This window comes from Callorhinchus milii, unplaced genomic scaffold (genome assembly GCF_018977255.1).
Source record: "Callorhinchus milii isolate IMCB2004 unplaced genomic scaffold, IMCB_Cmil_1.0 Scaffold12, whole genome shotgun sequence".
Classification (NCBI taxonomy): Eukaryota; Metazoa; Chordata; class Chondrichthyes; order Chimaeriformes; family Callorhinchidae; genus Callorhinchus; species Callorhinchus milii.
Genome location: NW_024704753.1, coordinates 2,047,368 through 2,063,520, shown reverse-complemented (window position 1 = coordinate 2,063,520; position 16,153 = coordinate 2,047,368). Strand labels below are relative to the sequence as shown.

The window sequence follows — 16,153 nt, the reverse complement described above, 5'->3', positions numbered from 1 at the left end:
AGACATGTATCCGGTGACGTGTGTTCCCACGGGGGAGGGAGAAGTGAGAGTCTCTGTCTTTTTCTTCCCAGTGAAGTCAGAAACCTGATCAGTCGCTTTCCGTTCACCGAACGCCAGGAGTAAGTGACAAAAACAACGCAGCGAAGAAGACAGACGTGTAGAACGACACATTTCTGAGAAGCTCGTCTCAAACAGACGAGAAAGGTCAATAGTAAAGTTGGCTATTGAGTTCAAGTCGCACTCACACACACGCAACGCACACCGGTGAAGGGGCAGTCAGACAAGACACCCAAGTTCAGCCCCAAACTACGGTCTACTTCAACGCCAATAACTTCGTCCTGGAATGGATTCCTCAACGTAGGACTTTGCTCTCTTAAAAGACCTCCCGCTCCCCCTCCGCCGGTTTGGATCTAACTTCCCAGATTCGTTCTCCATCTCAACCCGAAAAGGATGTCAACCAAAAAACAAACGAGAAGAAAGAAAGAAAAAAAGAAGCTTTTTAAAAATAGCAGACGAGGGAAAACAAAAGTAGGTTAAGTGCACCGGGCGAATGATTTTTTTTTCCCCATGATTAAAAAAAAAAGGCCCTATTCATTCTTTTTATGAGTGAAGCTATACAAACGGTCATTAAGCACCTATTTTAACAGATGTCGGCGTGCGTTTTTTTTTGTAATCGATGTTATCTAACAAGATATAAATGTCAGCCGGTTGTACAGAGTGTTTTACGTGCGAGAGGAATCTTGACTTTGCCAATGATTGAAGTCTCCCCTGGGCAACACTGAGAAGTACTCTTGCATCTAAATCATCAGAATACATTGTGAAGGATCATTTATTCTTGCTAAGAAAAATAAAACGCTTCCATTATGTTCAAACAATAGATAAAGGAAGACACGGTTTAACTGCAAATTAACCGATAAAAGGGCTTTGCTGCTGCTATTCTCTGGCCCAAACTTTTTAAAAGGAACGTCAACGACGACAACAGCAACTTGCATTTAATAATAATAATCCTTGCATTTGTTACAGCGCCTTATCGCATCTTCAAAGCGCTTCACAGAATGTACTGTGAAGCGAATCGGTTGTATACTTCGTGGGCGAAACGCGGCAGCCAATTGCGCACAGCAGCGTCCCCACAAACAGTCGTGCATTGAGTGCCCAAATTATTATTATTTTTGGAGAGATCAGTTCCCCCGGGGGAAAAGCAACCCCTCCACCTCCCCCCAATCCAATTATAAAGCAACCTTTCGCACAAGATAACATCTCGTCGTACTGGCACAGTTGCTAACATTTTAAAAAGTAATGAGAAGCCCAATCTTTCAAATTCAACATTGCATTAGGACTGAGTGTCCTTTCTGTATGATTCACTGCGTCTAATAGGTCTCAGAGCAAAGTTTAAACATTGCATTTGTGATCATTACCAAGCCCTGGGATTGCTTTAAGATGCCGTTCATCTGCTCAAATAAAATACAGCGACTTCACTTTAACAGTGAATCCTGCAAAGCGCTTTGAGACATCTTCGCGATGAAGCAGCGTGAAGGATGCTGTGCAAGTCCAAGTGGTTGCTGTTGTTGGTTTGAAGGGGCGTTGCATCAAGTGTAACCACTAAATATATATATATCATCAGTATTTCATTGTGTTAATTGTCACCGGTGGAAAAACTGACACCTGGTACGTTACAAAGCATCACAGTTATTCGCTTGCCATCAGCAGTGCGTTGGAGTTCTGCAGACCTTGCCTGTCTCAAGCATTTCATCGCTGATTCCCAATCCAGGAGGGGAATTCTAAAGTGTGCACTGTGACACATCGTTGGCTTTGAGAGTCTCACAAATTAGACCCCCAGAGATTTGACTCGATGCGAGTCACTCTTTGGCAGTTATGATGTGGGAGGAGGAGTGAAATGGGGGTGGGCGGGTGGGGTGAGCTGGAGCCAAGAGGAGAGAGGAAAAGCAGGAATTACGTTATGTTAACAAACCCGAGGCCTAAACCTGTGCTATTTCCGCACACACGCGGACGCACAGGAGGTACGCCTACAAAATACGCTTTTTCTTTTGCCCGGGGGGGGGGCGGGGGGGGGGCGTCTGACTCACGCGGAAACCCGTCACCGTTGCTCAAGAGTCTCCAAACCAAACCGAGAATCCCATTCCATGCATCCCACCCACACACAAACAGTGCAGAGGTAAAGTCGTTGGAATGGCATGCACACCCTCTCTCTCTATACAAAAAGAATACAAAATGCACAGTCACTACACTGTGCAGTACATCCCCTGACGCACTTTGAGACGTTAACACAGGCCTGCTACGCGCGTGTGACCCCTCCACCCTTCCGTCCACCTCGGGAATTCATCCACTACCCCCCTGACCCTCTGGAACTCCCTCCGCCTTGCTCCCCTTTTCAAACCCCACCTTACTATCTACCTCTTTCATTACGCCTACGGTCACCCCTCTCACTTGCTCGGCGTCTAACCCCCACCACCATGCAGCGTTCCGAGAGGCTATCCTGGGTGCAGGGCGCTGTATAAATGCAAGCTGTTTCACCCACAAGTTACAATATATTCTGTGAAGCCCTTTGAGATGCCTCAACGACGCGATAATCATCCTTGCGCTTGAGGTAGCGCTCTTCACGTCTTGACAAGATACACTATGAAGTGAATCGACTGAAAGAGTCGTGGGCGAAACCCGGCAGCCGATTGCGCACAGCAGCGTCCCCACAACGGTCGCGGACTGAAGTGACCAAATTATTATTATTTGCTTTTATTTAGTTATCTTTTCTTGAGGGATTATTATCAGGGGTGGGGAGTAAGGAAACTCGCCCAACATTTTGCCCTGGCCGGGAATCGAACCCAAGTCTCTCGCTTGCGAGGCGAATGCTCTAACCGCTGAGCTGCAGGATTCCACGACAAGGGATAGGGCATTATATCAAATGCAAGGATTATTACTATTTGTGTGTTGCTTAGGCATTTGGTTTCATCTGCTGACACTTCAAGACAGAAAGAGGATAGGATCAAATCCTCATCAGAAGCAATATACCGGGCAACACTGCACCAAATCCCAGGGAGATTCAAGTTGATGCTTCGAGAAATGTTGAAGCAAACAAATAAATAAGTAACTCAGTCAAATCAATAGGACCTCTTTCGGATTGCTGGAGTGTGTTTTTTTTGTTCCAGCGAAAACTCAGCCAGGTGTGAAGGGGGAGTGGGGGTGGGAAGGGGGAGAGAGGTTAAAAGAAACAGCAGCAGATGTGCTTAAAATCTCTTGCCCGTTCCTCTTTCGCAAACCATCCCAGTGGAGACGGCAGATCAAACAGCAGCAGAGGTTTAAGACAAAAAAAAAGGCAAGTACGGAGACAGTCAGAGAAAGAGAGAGAGAGAGAGAGAGAGCCGGAGAGAGAAAAATAAGACAGAACAAGAGAAAATCGTGTCAGTCGGATCAACGAATGTGATGAGGAAGAAATCGAGAAAAATGAATAAATAAAAAAAGAACGAGCATTCAATTGATTTCCATCTGCCGGTGGCCAGGCAGAGGAGAGAGAAAAAAAAAAACTTTACATGAATAAGCTTTGCTGGTGAATTACATTCTCCAGGGATGAAGGTGTGTATTGTGTGTGTGTGTGTGTGGGGGGGGGGGTGGGGGTGAGAGAGAGAGACTGGACATGAGAGCAACATCACCATCCAGATCACTGGGCTAATTGTGATGGGGATTCAGCAGAAGCAACAGGCAATGAGTGGATGGTGGGATGACATATCTACTGTATGTACAGATGGGTTTAACCCCCTGAGCGCTGGGATCCATGCTCATTTCGCCCCCTCCGCCCCCCACACCCACCCACTATTTACACTGAATTCCCCCCAAAAGCACTGCCTGACAATCCCACATCTCAGCAACGTCCCTGTGGGCAATGCATTTAGATTGAGAACTGCGGCAAAAAGGCAAAAATCACTAGATTTTTTATAAATATTTATGTATAATATATGATAGATATTGAAGCAATATCTGTAGGCAGGATTCAGAACCCGAGTGATACAGTTTAACCTGTGTTGTGCTGTCCCTGTCTCACACACACATATATATATATATAGGGTAACCAGGTGCCAAGTTAAAGTTAAAACACTCGCTCACACACTATGATATAGATGTGAAATCCTCGCCGACAGATATCTCCATATGTGCCGCTGCTGCCCAGCCCTGTATTTAATAATAACTGTGCAGGAACCAGAATTATATTCACCATCTGGAGATGAGCAGAAGTTGCCGCTAGCTATTATCGAACCCTGATGATTGCGGTAAAATATGGTCCTTTTCATTTTACTCACTTTCTGCCACCAGCGTTAGGGACCTGCGCGTGTGGATTTGTTCCCCCAATCAACTACCCTTCACCACCATCCATTACTCCCCGACCAAAAGACATCACCATCCATTACCCCCACCAAGCGACCATCACCATCCTTTAAACTCCACACCCCCATCACACCAGTCCTCGCCGGGCTCCACATCACAGAACGGATCGATTTCAAGTTCCTCTCATTCATCTACAAATCCCTTCATGCCTTGGCACCTCCCGACCTCTCCAACTTGCTCACTCCCCAACCCACTGCAGATCTAAACGCAAGTTGTAGTGATTATCCATCACACACCCACCCCCCGCCAACAAAGATTATTATCGCTCCCTCAATCTCTCTCCCTCTCTCCCCCCCCACAAAAGGGTGAATTTAGGATTTATAACAAATGACGTGACCCCCCCCCCCCCCACCCCCTCTTTCTCTCTCTCATAGGTGATCTCTGCACTTTTCACTCGTTTATCCTTCACAGCGTGAACACAACACCTTAGAGAGAGAGAGAGAGAGAGGAATGGTGTGGGGCGGGTGAGTATGACACCAATTCAACAGTCTGGCCTTGACACAACTTGTGAATCTGCACATTAATAATTTTACACATGATCTGTAGCCTTGTATGTTACTTAACCCCTCTCTGTGTCTTTTTCTCACTTACATAAACACACAAATAGAGTGCGTAACCCAGCTGCCATGTCCCCCCTTCTCTCTCTCTCTCTCTCTCTCTCTCTCACTCCCCCCCCCCCCCACACACCTTCCAGCCACTACTATTATTTTTGATGAGTCACAACAACAATAATAATAACAACAGCAACACAAAATAATCACTGGTTGATGAATTAAAAAGGGGGCGGAAACAACGGGTCCAGAGATGGAAGCTTTTCCTCCACAGTGCACCGAACCAACCGGCTGCCGTGTCTCGCCCACGAAAACACAAGAGTCAATTCGCTTTGCAGTCTATTCCGCGAAGCGCTTGGAGGCGTCTCGAAGACGCGATGAGGCGCTGGGTCAAACGCAAGGATTATCGTTATGAATTATTATTATTACTGTTATTTTCACTACAACGTTGGGAGCCGGTGACATTTTCCAAAGACAGCAAGCGGCCAGCCGGTGATTCATTTTGCTCACAGCCCAACACACACCACATTGTGCCTGATCAGTGAGTATGATTTCATTGCAACTGCAATCCCATCTCCCTCGTCTGTTTCAGTGGGAATTTTACCCCTTTGCACCTGATATTCTCGCCTCGCCCCCCCCTCCCCCCAAAAAAATAACGGTCTCATTCCCTGCCTCAGTATCGCAGAGGAATCTTTCTTCTTGTAGAGGGATTAAATACATTTCCAGTCCTTTGCAAATCTGCCCCGAAAGGCGACTTAGCTGATGATAATAACCGTCTGCTGCCTGTGTTTCTGTCTGTAACCCAATGAGCACGTACAGAGAGCATCCTTCCTCTCCCGCTTTCTCTCCCTCTCTCTCGATTAATAATGTTTGCATCAGGAATAGCAAGGTATAAAAATACCCCCAACCCCCCTCTCTCTCTCTCCCCCCCACCACCACCCACCCCACCACCACCCAAAAAAAATAAAAGTACATTATATTAAAAAAAAATGCAGTCCATCAAATACCATCTGCCTTTGGGAGTTCTCCCATCTTCTCTGTCCTGTGTTGGCATTTTCTCTCTCTTTCTCTCTCTCTATTTCCTCCTTCCCATCCCCTTCTCCAATTCTCATTCATTGCCTTTTTAGCTCAGATGGACGAGGGGGAATGATTTCCAAATCATCCGAAACGTCGCAATCTAACCCTGGGCTAGAGGTGTGTGAGTGCATGTGGGGAAGGAAATTCACACCCAGACCCATACAGAGTACCTCCAAGGTGAACGGTGCAGTCAGGGGTTAATGGCTGTGGTCCAGGAGGGAATGGTTTGGAGTCGCAGAGAGGTGGAAGTCACTGCAAGAAACATCAGGTCATTCATTCAGTCATTCATTCAATCACTAAGACATACACTCACACACACACACACTAACTCACTCAGCCATGTTCCCCAGTCAGTGCCCGGCACCATCCACCTGTTTGACTGTCCATCAACTCTGCCAGCGTCCAAGCAGAGCTCAAGCCAATTGCTCGGGCAATGTTGGCTACCCAGTACTGGGTCATGGGCACCCACCAGTGATGTGTAACTCGTGCTGGGGTACCCACTAGTCAAGGGTACCCACTAGAGCTATGTAATTCCTGATGATGGGCACCCACTACTTATGGGTGACTATTAGTCATTGGTTACCCATTAGTGATGGGCAACTACAAGTGGTGGGTAACTGATACTGACCCTTGCATTCGATGTAGCGCCTCATCATGTGTTCGAAATGTCTCAGAAGCGCTTCAAAGATGGAAAATGACTGACTCTTACCTTGAAGAGCCTGAGGATCTTGGCCACCATGATGGACACGGAGCTGGAAGAGGCTCCCACCACGCCAATGATCCTCTCCTGCTTGACAAAGATGGGTGGCTCCCCGTTGGTGCACCTCACGTCAGTGGTGTCCTTGTCAATGTGGGTCTGGACAAAGGTCAGGGACTGCTCCAAAGCGTAGATATCCTTGGAGCAAGTGTCAAGGATGCGAGCTCCCAGAGTCACGTTGGGCAGAAGTTCGGGGTCGCTGTTGATCTGGTCCAGAGCGTAGAGCATCGCTTCCAACCTGTGGATCCCCTTCTCCTTCTTGAGGTCCCCGCAAGGAACTCCCTTCGGGCCTCGGGCATGGACTGGGAAAAGGCCACCCAAGGTCAGGTCTCCCTCTATCCGGATGGAGTGAGGCGTGTAAGGTTCTTGAGACGAACTCAATCCACACAGCAATGTTCCCCACCAAACCAATCTCCTCCATAAGGCATGGGTTGCCCTACCTGGACAGATCATCCTCAGCCAATCTTATTCCAACTGAAGTTTCTCTCTCTCTATATATATATATGTATTAATAAAAAGGCACCTCTTACTCTCTTTCTATCTCTCTTTTTCTCTTTCTATCTCTCCTTTTCTCTTTCTCTCTCTTTTTTCCCTCTTTCTATCTCTCTTTTATTTAGGGCATCAGAGGAACAAGAGGCAAAAACCTACCATTATTTAACATCATCATCAATAATCTGGCAACAGGCTTTAAAACAACCTCCTTCCTCTCCTCTTGTCCTGGGAATAACAATTATAATTTGTTTAACGCACACACAGACACACAGACACACACAGACAGACAGAGACACCCCCCAGAGAAAAAAAAATCTATATCGTAAAATATAATTTTTCAGTGTTTTTCACCCAAAAACAATTAAAGAGAGAGAAAAAAAATCCTCAGGGTTCTTGGGGGCTGCAGAAATCCCACCGAAAGTTGACCTGTCCCTCTCACACAGGTGATCCATCAGTGGATTCCCCATCACATCTTTTTCTTCCCTTCCACCGTTCTGTAGTCCATCGGCTCCAGAGTGGACCTCTTGTCCGCTTGAGGAGCACCTCACCCGGGGGTGATGATCACAGGTCCCTGTGTCTCCCCCACCACCCCCTCTCTGTCTGTCTGTCTGTCTGTCCCTCTCTCCTCTGCAGACAGTCTGTCTGTCTGTCTGTCTGGTCCAAGGCAGCTTAGTCAATGCACAGTCTCTCTCTATCTATCTATATAGCTCTCCTATCTCTCTCCTCTCTCCTCTCTCTCTAGCTCTCCTTCTCTCTCTCCAGCTCTCCTTCTCCTCTCTCTCCTTCTCTCTCTCCAGCTCTCCTTCTCCTCTCTCTCTCCAGCTCTCCTTCTCCTCTCTCTCTAGCTCTCCTTTTCTCTCTCTAGCTCTCCTCTCTCTCTAGCTCTCCTCTCTCTCTAGCTCTCCTCTCTCTCTCTAGCTCTCCTCTCTCTCTAGCTCTCCTCTCTCTCTCTAGCTCTCCTCTCTCTCTCCAGCTCTCCTTTTCTCTCTCTAGCTCTCCTTTTCTCTCTCTAGCTCTCCTTCTATCTCTCCAGCTCTCCTTTTCTCTCTCCAGCTCTCCTTTTCTCTCTCCAGCTCTCCTTCTCTCTCTGGCTCTCTCTATAGCTCTGTCAATCCTGCCACTGAAAAGAGACTCACACACTCAAACAGTGATGGAGAGGAGAGAGAGAGAGCAAAAAAATTGTACCAAACACACACACATACACATACATAAAGATGCTCAAACGTCGACGCCTCCCTATTGAACTCCACCCAATCATTGCAGTTAACAATCCAACGTTTCACAGCTGAGGTTAGGAATTCTGCTCTTGTGGGAAGAGGGGAAGAGAGAGGGAGAGAAAGAGAGAAAAAAATAAGAGGTGGGAAGATATATTTCTTCTATTATAAATGAATTTGCCTGACCTCCTCTCCCACACACACACACATACATATATATATATTGGCTTTAAATATATTCTTTATATGGTCCTCACAAGACATGAAAACACCATCTCTCTCTGGCTCTGCCTCTAACCTCCATCCTCCTCCTCCTCCTCCATCCTTCTCCTCCTCTTCTTCTCCCCCCCCCCCCAGATCTGAGTCAGATTGAACGTGGTTCGATTGAAAAGCTTTGAGGAGAGATCTGCATTAGGCAGAGAAGAGAGATGTGGAGGAGAGAGAGAGAGATGGAGGGAGGGAGGAATGGATGGAAAGAAGGGGTGGGGGGGGGGAGAAGGGGGGAGAGAGAGAGAGAGAGGGGGGTGGGCAAGGAGGGAAGAGAGAGGGAGAGCTGATGGATGGATTTGATGTCCCTTCCACAGCCCAGTTCCCTCCTGTTACTTGTGTCTGACAAGTGATTAGTGTCTGATTGCATTCTCTAGGAACCCACTAACACAGCAAGTTTACATTATAAGTGGGGGGTTTGTGGGGAGGGGGTGAATCCCCTTTTCCTTCCCACCCCCAACCATTCTCTCAGAGCAGAGGAGAGTTTAACAGGAGCCTTTTTTAAAAAAAAAATCTAATCCTACTCTTTCTGGCAGCTTTAAATCTCCTCGGATTTAAAGGGAAGAAGAAAAAAATAGATAGAAAACTCATCAGAAGGCTACAACCACTCTGATGGGATAAGAGGAAAGAGACTTTTTGTGTGTGTGTCTGTGTTGAATGATTGGGGCCAATCTGTTTATGTTTGTTGTGTGTTTTCTCCACACTATTTCCCTACCGAACATCCACAATCATTCCGAATCAATTTTTATGTGGCAAAACTCCCGCATTAGGGCATTTAGTTTAATTCCCAGTGAAAGGCGCCGTGTGAAATTTGCGAGTTAAATCGAGTGATGTTTTTGCACCCGATTGTGTGTTGCATTTTCCCCACTCACCCTCTCTTTCTGACCTCTCTCTTAACGATTCGTTTCTCCCCCACCACACACACACACCATCACGTCCCTATATATAAACCGAAATCATTCAGACCTGTTCCGTAGGTTAACAAAAGCACCATTTTGTCCTCGCATTAATTCGCTTGCAAACCGCACCTTTTAAACTGCTCAAGACCCGAACCGGTCAAAGTATTTCTTTTGCCCAGCCGGGTGTCTGACGCACACCGAAACCCACCACCGTGCTTAAGAGCCTCCAAACCAAACTGAGTATTCGGTGCAGGTTGGTGAGAACCAAGGCTTGGGGGAGCCCAGAGAGTGCGTTGGGGGCAACCGCTGGGGTCTAACCAGTTAAAACCACATAGCTTGGCCATTGATGTCGCTGTCTGGTAAGCTTTCCCGCTGCTCAATGGCCTCGGACCATCCTACATGTCAGGGCTTTGGCCGAAGTTAGCTCAGGGTATTGGACCCTGAATAAAGTACCAATGTTGTTAACCCAAGTGCAGTGTCGTCCAGAACTTTGCAAGAGAGATAATAGGAGATTAACCCATTACATCACAGTGTCTTAAATGGGTTTAGGGAAATGTAACCCATGCCTTGGAATGGGAGTTATCCCCACACAAACACAGCACATACACGCACACACACAGCACACACACACATACAAACACGGCATATATACACACACACACACACACACACAGCACACACACATATTCAACTCTGCAATTAATTGGAATTGGAGAGCAGAGAAAAATTACAGCCAGGTTCTGTTTTTTTTCCTATTTCCCCGTTCCTTTCTCCCCTCTGATTTCATCTTAAATAAGATTTAATTGAAGATAGACTGTCCTGGTGATGGGGAAGGGGGGGGTTGTGCAAAGATAATGGACTAAATAGTAGAAACATCCAGTTCATGGTGGGCTACAGACATCTAGTGGTGAGTCTAGGTATAACTAATTTTTTGTAATATTGCTTGGAGCCACGCTACATATCAATAAATTAATAGCCAACCTTTTATTTCTGATGCCTATTGAGCGCTAGGCCTTGATAAATAGATCTGTGGAGCCTCAAATCCAATCCAACGGACAGATTGACAATGTCAACCTGGCAGTTACCCAATCAATCGTTGACATGATTTAAATGCATCGGACGTAAAGTTACGACCTATGACTTTGTGCATTCGTTACGTTTCAAAAACGACTGATTCAATCAAGAATAGGCTTTGAACGCCCTTTACTGAGATGATAGGGTCTGTTTGTATGTGTTATAATTTGCAATCAGTCAGTCAACCATACCAACCTGACTCAGATAATGCCAACGCTCTGCCCTGATGACTGAGTGATAGCTCTCAAGGGATAATTAACAAATTATATATATTTTTTAAAACAATTACTGTCAGCACAATTAAAGAGACAATTAGCTGGTGATGATTTGGACTTTGGGGCGTGTCTTTGAAGCAAACGCAGGCAGCTGAAGGCAAGGGTGTAATTTTAATGAGAATTCAGGAAACTCCTGATAACTCGACTCTGGCTTAACTTGTCACTACCACTTAATTCATCATGTTGTCATCGTTCCGGTCGCATTTATTTATGTATTCATAAACATTCCATCAGCTGCGCCCTGTGATATCATTCGTGCATTTGATGTAGACCTTATTCAAGTCGTTGAGACGCCTCAAAGCGCTTCACAGAATGCATCGTAAAGTGGATTGACTGTGTATTCTTGTGGGCGAAACGCAGTAGCCAAACGCGCACGGCAGCGTCCCACAAACAGTCGTGGATTCAGTGACCAATTTTTTTGTGTGGGGTGGGGGGAGGGATTGTTCCCCTCAGACAGCGATCCGCCAATCAATTAACCTCCAGGTTTGTACTTACTGCTAGGTAAACAGAGGCGTGCGGAGAAAGGAGACTTGTCTAAGGTTTTGCCCCGCTCGGGAACGAACCCGGGTCCTCTTGCTTGTGAGGCGAGCGCTCTCACCACTATCCTAAGAGACCGCTGTGAAACCAGGCTACAGAGAGTCCAGCACAGAGGGGTTGACTCTATTCCTTTTCGTGTCACCAAAATGTTTCCAGCTCCTAGTTACAAACATGTTTCCAACCCCCTGGTTACAATGGGATTAACTCAGAGCACCACCCACCAACAATCTGCCGATGCCTTCACACTTGACTTGCTGTCTTGCTGCAAGTCCCATCTCTCTCCAAAGCGCAGTTCGCTCTCCCATCTGAAACCCCCACGATTTGATGCTCGTTCGCTCGGCCAACATCAAAAGGATCCCCCCCCCCAAAAAAAAATCCAAGCGTGGCAGTGATTTTAATAAATAAAGTGTTAGGTGTTCACGCTGTACTGGAACGCTTTATCTGTTTATCCATGGGCCACTTACCAACAATTATCAATGTCTATTAGTCTATTTTTCTCTTCTGGCTGTGTTTTGATGTGTAACCGTTCGGATATTGAAAGCACTTTGGCTCTGCACACAAAAAGCTCCAAACACTATCACACAAGACAAACAGGGTCAGTCTCCTCTCAGCCAGTCAATGCAGCAAAAAAAAACTATCCAGATTGATTTTCATTGTGACTGCACTGCTGTTTTAACGCTTTTAGCCCCACTGCACATCAGCCATTTCCATTCTATTTTTATTCGGCATTCGTGACCACCTCTTATCTGCTTTGGGTGGAAAGGATTGCATTCTTTTCTATTGAACAAAAAGTTGTTTGAAAATAAACGACGAAATAGTCCTCGCGTTTGATGCGGCGCCTTTTAAATCATTTCTCAACGCACTTTGCAGGATCTGAAATGCAGTGACTGTGTGTTTCGTAGGCAAACACGGTAGCCAGTATTTGCACAACAGCGTCTCCGCAAGCAGTCGTGAGCTGACCGACTGATTTTATCTGTTGAGGAGAGAATCCCTCACTTAATGGCAAATAAACAGAGGTGTGTGTGTGTGTGTGTGTGTGTGTGTGGAGTAAGGAAACTTGCCTAAAGTTTCGAACAATTTGCTAAATTCTGAGTTATCTGAGCTGCTGCGGAAAATAGAGTAAATCTAGAGTTGGGTGCAATTTCCACTCTCTTCTCTCCCCCAAACCCCCCCCCCCCCCCGCCCCACCCCACCCCACCCCCATCCCAATCCTCCCCTCAGACACCCAGTTCGTCACCTCTGAGCCACACTATTTGGTATCTGTCCCGTTGCTAATCGCGTGGAGAAAGCAGTGATGTGCTGCTTCATTATTAATCATCTCGCCGTTCGTGAACCTGTTTCTTCACTCGAGGAGCTCAGTGATGATACCAGGATGCCCCCGAGTGGATGGAACTGAGCAACACAACTAAACTACCGCTCGACAGTGGCGGAGTCTGACCCCTTGCATATAAATACAAGTTGTTGTTGTTTCCGTGGTACCCTATGCTATACAAATGTAATGTTGTATTGTATTGTATGTGTCACCTCCACAGACGGACTTTAGTTTTTCAGACACAAGACTGGTAGAACTCTCTCTCTCTCTCTCTTCCTCTCATGGGTGGGTGGGGGATAACTGATACAGGGGAAACACGAGAGCCAAGATCAAGTGGTGGCATCGAGACAACAGCTCTCAGCGCAGAGCAGGGCAATCGTTATTGTCTTATGGCTGTCTCCTGGCTCTGACATCCCTCTGCTTTCAACCCGTAAAGATTAGCCGTTGCTTTGCCAAGAAATTTTGGGGTGGACGGGGGGGAATTGAGGCTGTGTGTGTGTGCGTGTGCGTGTGTCTGTGATGATCCTTGCCAGACCCCCACACTGGCGAAATCCAAAACAGGCAGAATGCGGTGAGGAATTGTAACGTTTAGATAAATGATCCTCGCAGCGGGTTTCAAGGCGAAACGTGAGTAAATCTCTTGTTCGTTCTCACAGCAATTACCATTTGTCGTTCTTCTTGCAAACACGAGTCTTGTTGTCATGGATACTGTATCAAACACGTAAAATACGTACAGTTTTAATACAAGTGGTTTGTCACAAGAATCCCCAGCAATGATTGATTGATTGATTGATTGATTGATTCATTGATTGATTGATTGATTCATTCATTCATTCATTCATTCATTCATTCATTCATTCATTGATCAATTCATTTGCTGATTGATCGATCGTTCGATCGATCGATTGATTGGGTGCGGGCAGGGAATTCTGATCTTAAACTTTATGACCGCTCATTGTTGTGGAAAATCCTTTAATCCTGACCTAATTTCGGAAAAACACTTTTCCTCGGTTCTTAAAAGAAACACAGCTTTCAGGTTAAGACGGACGACAGCACAGCCCAAGCCTGGCTCAACGACATGCCCTGGAAGGGCAGATCAGTCACAGGGGGAGGGAGTCATCTCACTCAGCTCCTGGTTAACTCTGCCCTCACGGCTAGGGTGGTCCTAGCTGGACAAACAGCCAGAAAAGCTTGTCAGACAGCGCTCTCAATGGGAAACTAGCTGGTTAGACTCCAGCAATTACCCCCAACGCACACTCTGGGGTCCCCAAGCCTTGGCTCCTGCCAGCCAGCGCCTAATACTTACCGTATCCCCAAACCCAAGCCTCTAACACGGGAGATCGTGTCAGTGTGAGGAACGCTGTCGCTAGCTTCCTTCCCCTGCTCAGCGCTACGGAGGGCTTTCTATAACAGTATGGTAATGAGGTGAATAGGAACGAGGAAAGTAGGTAGAGCTCATTTAGCTAATTGATTGAACAGAGCTGCGGACTAATAAAGGAGGTGTATTTATGTAATGGCTTCAGTCTATGAATAATTAACATTTCCGCAAACGGTGAGATACGAAGGTCTTGAAGACGGGGAAGGAGGGGGCAATGCGGAGAGATAGAGGAAGAGTGCTAGACCTTCTCTTGAACGAGAGAGAACTGGAAGGATTTGGGAGTGTGTGTGTGTGTGTGTGGCGGCGGCGGCGGGGGGGGGGGCAGGGGGGGAGAGGGTGGGTGGAGGGGTGCAGGTGGGGGAGCCCAAGGTGGGTGTGGAGGGTAGATGGCAGGCCGGCATTGTGCTGGTCAGGAAAGACTTTAGCTGAGCTGGTGGATGCGGTTGTCAAAACCGCCGCGGGGTAAAGGGATGAACAATGACTATTAAAGCACCAACTCGTGTCTGAAACATGACCGGATGATAATATAATAATTAGGTAATAATTCTCGCGTTTGATAGGGAGTGCACAAAGTCGGAAAGTCTTGAAGCATTTGCTTAGGTAATTGCTTGCCAAGCGTCGGCCAACACAGGAGCCAATTTGTTCTCAGGTCGTGTGACGGACGTTCAATTTTTCTGGAGGTTTGCTTGGCCGACACACACGCACGCACGCACACACACACACAGACATATGCACACATGCACGCACGCACACACACACACACACATACACACACACAGAAACTCTCATCTCCTTTTGTTTGGCATTCGTTAATATGCATCCAAACAGGGAGACATGACCTCGGTTTAACATCTTATCCAAAGAATTATCAGCCTGACTCAGTGGTGGTGTTCTCTCTCTCTCTCTCTCTCTGTCTCTCTCGCCTCTGAATCAGAAGGTCGTGGGTTCAAGACCCTACGTCGAGACTTGGGATCAGATAGTCTAAGCTTACGCCCCAATGATATGCTGGTGGTGTTGCACTGTTGGAGGTGCCATCCTTCGGAGGAGATGTTAAACCGAGGTCCCCGTCTGCCTGTTCGGGTGGACGTTAAAGATCCCGCGGCGCTATTTGAAAAGAGAAAGGAGTTTCTCTCTCTCCCTCCCGGTGTCCTGGCGGACAATCCCCCAAATAAAATTGGTCACGCCATTCGTGACTGTTTGCGGGACGCTGCTATGTGTAAACGGCTGTTGCTTTTAGCCCACAAAACATACAGTCAATTCACTTTACAGTGTAGTCCATGAAGCGCTTTGAGGCATCCAGAAGAGGTCATAAGGCGCTGTATCAAATGCAAGGATTATTATTGGTAGCATTATTATTATTATTAGTTGATAAAGAGGTCACTTTTCTTTTCCTTGGGTTTGGTTTCATGCTTAAGTCACCACCAATTACTCTCCTCCTGTACTGAAAGGCGTTTTAATCACGTTGAGGCAAACAAATGATACAAGGGAAGCTGTCAGCTTGAAGCAGGTTAAAGAAAACCGCTTTGGCGTAAAGTCAATCACAAAGTGTATTTCAGGGCATTTCGACAGTCAAATTGCGATGGTTCCAATTGATTTTTTTCGTGAAAGGCAAACAGATGCAACGTGTAGGCAAGTGAGCGGGGAGGATTTTCACACCGTGTACACTGAGCTGTTTGAAACGAGTCTGTTCGCATAGGTTTAGTTGGTTAACTTCCAACAGTCACCCGACGCACACTCTGGGCTCCCCCCCCGCCCTCCAAGCCAACCTGCGCCTAATATTTTCTTGGTAACGGTTATAATAATCCTTGCGTTTGATACAGTGCCTTATCACGTCTTTGAGACGTTTCAAAGCGCTTCACCGAACATACTGTAAAGTGGATGGACTGTATATTCTGTGGGCGAAACGCGGCAGCCGATTGCGCACAGCA

The 16,153-nt window shown here is 46.8% G+C and overlaps 1 protein-coding gene across 1 annotated transcript in view; it reads right to left on the bottom strand.

Moving 5' to 3' along the window:
* LOC103185046 (metabotropic glutamate receptor 7) overlaps window positions 1–7,296 on the bottom strand; it is an 83,532-nt gene extending 76,236 nt beyond the window's left edge. The window contains exon 1 of the mRNA XM_042339587.1: window positions 6,730–7,296. Within this exon, the coding sequence (XP_042195521.1) occupies window positions 6,730–7,230 (501 nt within the window). The 5' untranslated portion in view covers window positions 7,231–7,296. The remainder of the gene's footprint in view (window positions 1–6,729) is intronic.
* Between the last annotated feature and the right edge of the window lie 8,857 nt (window positions 7,297–16,153).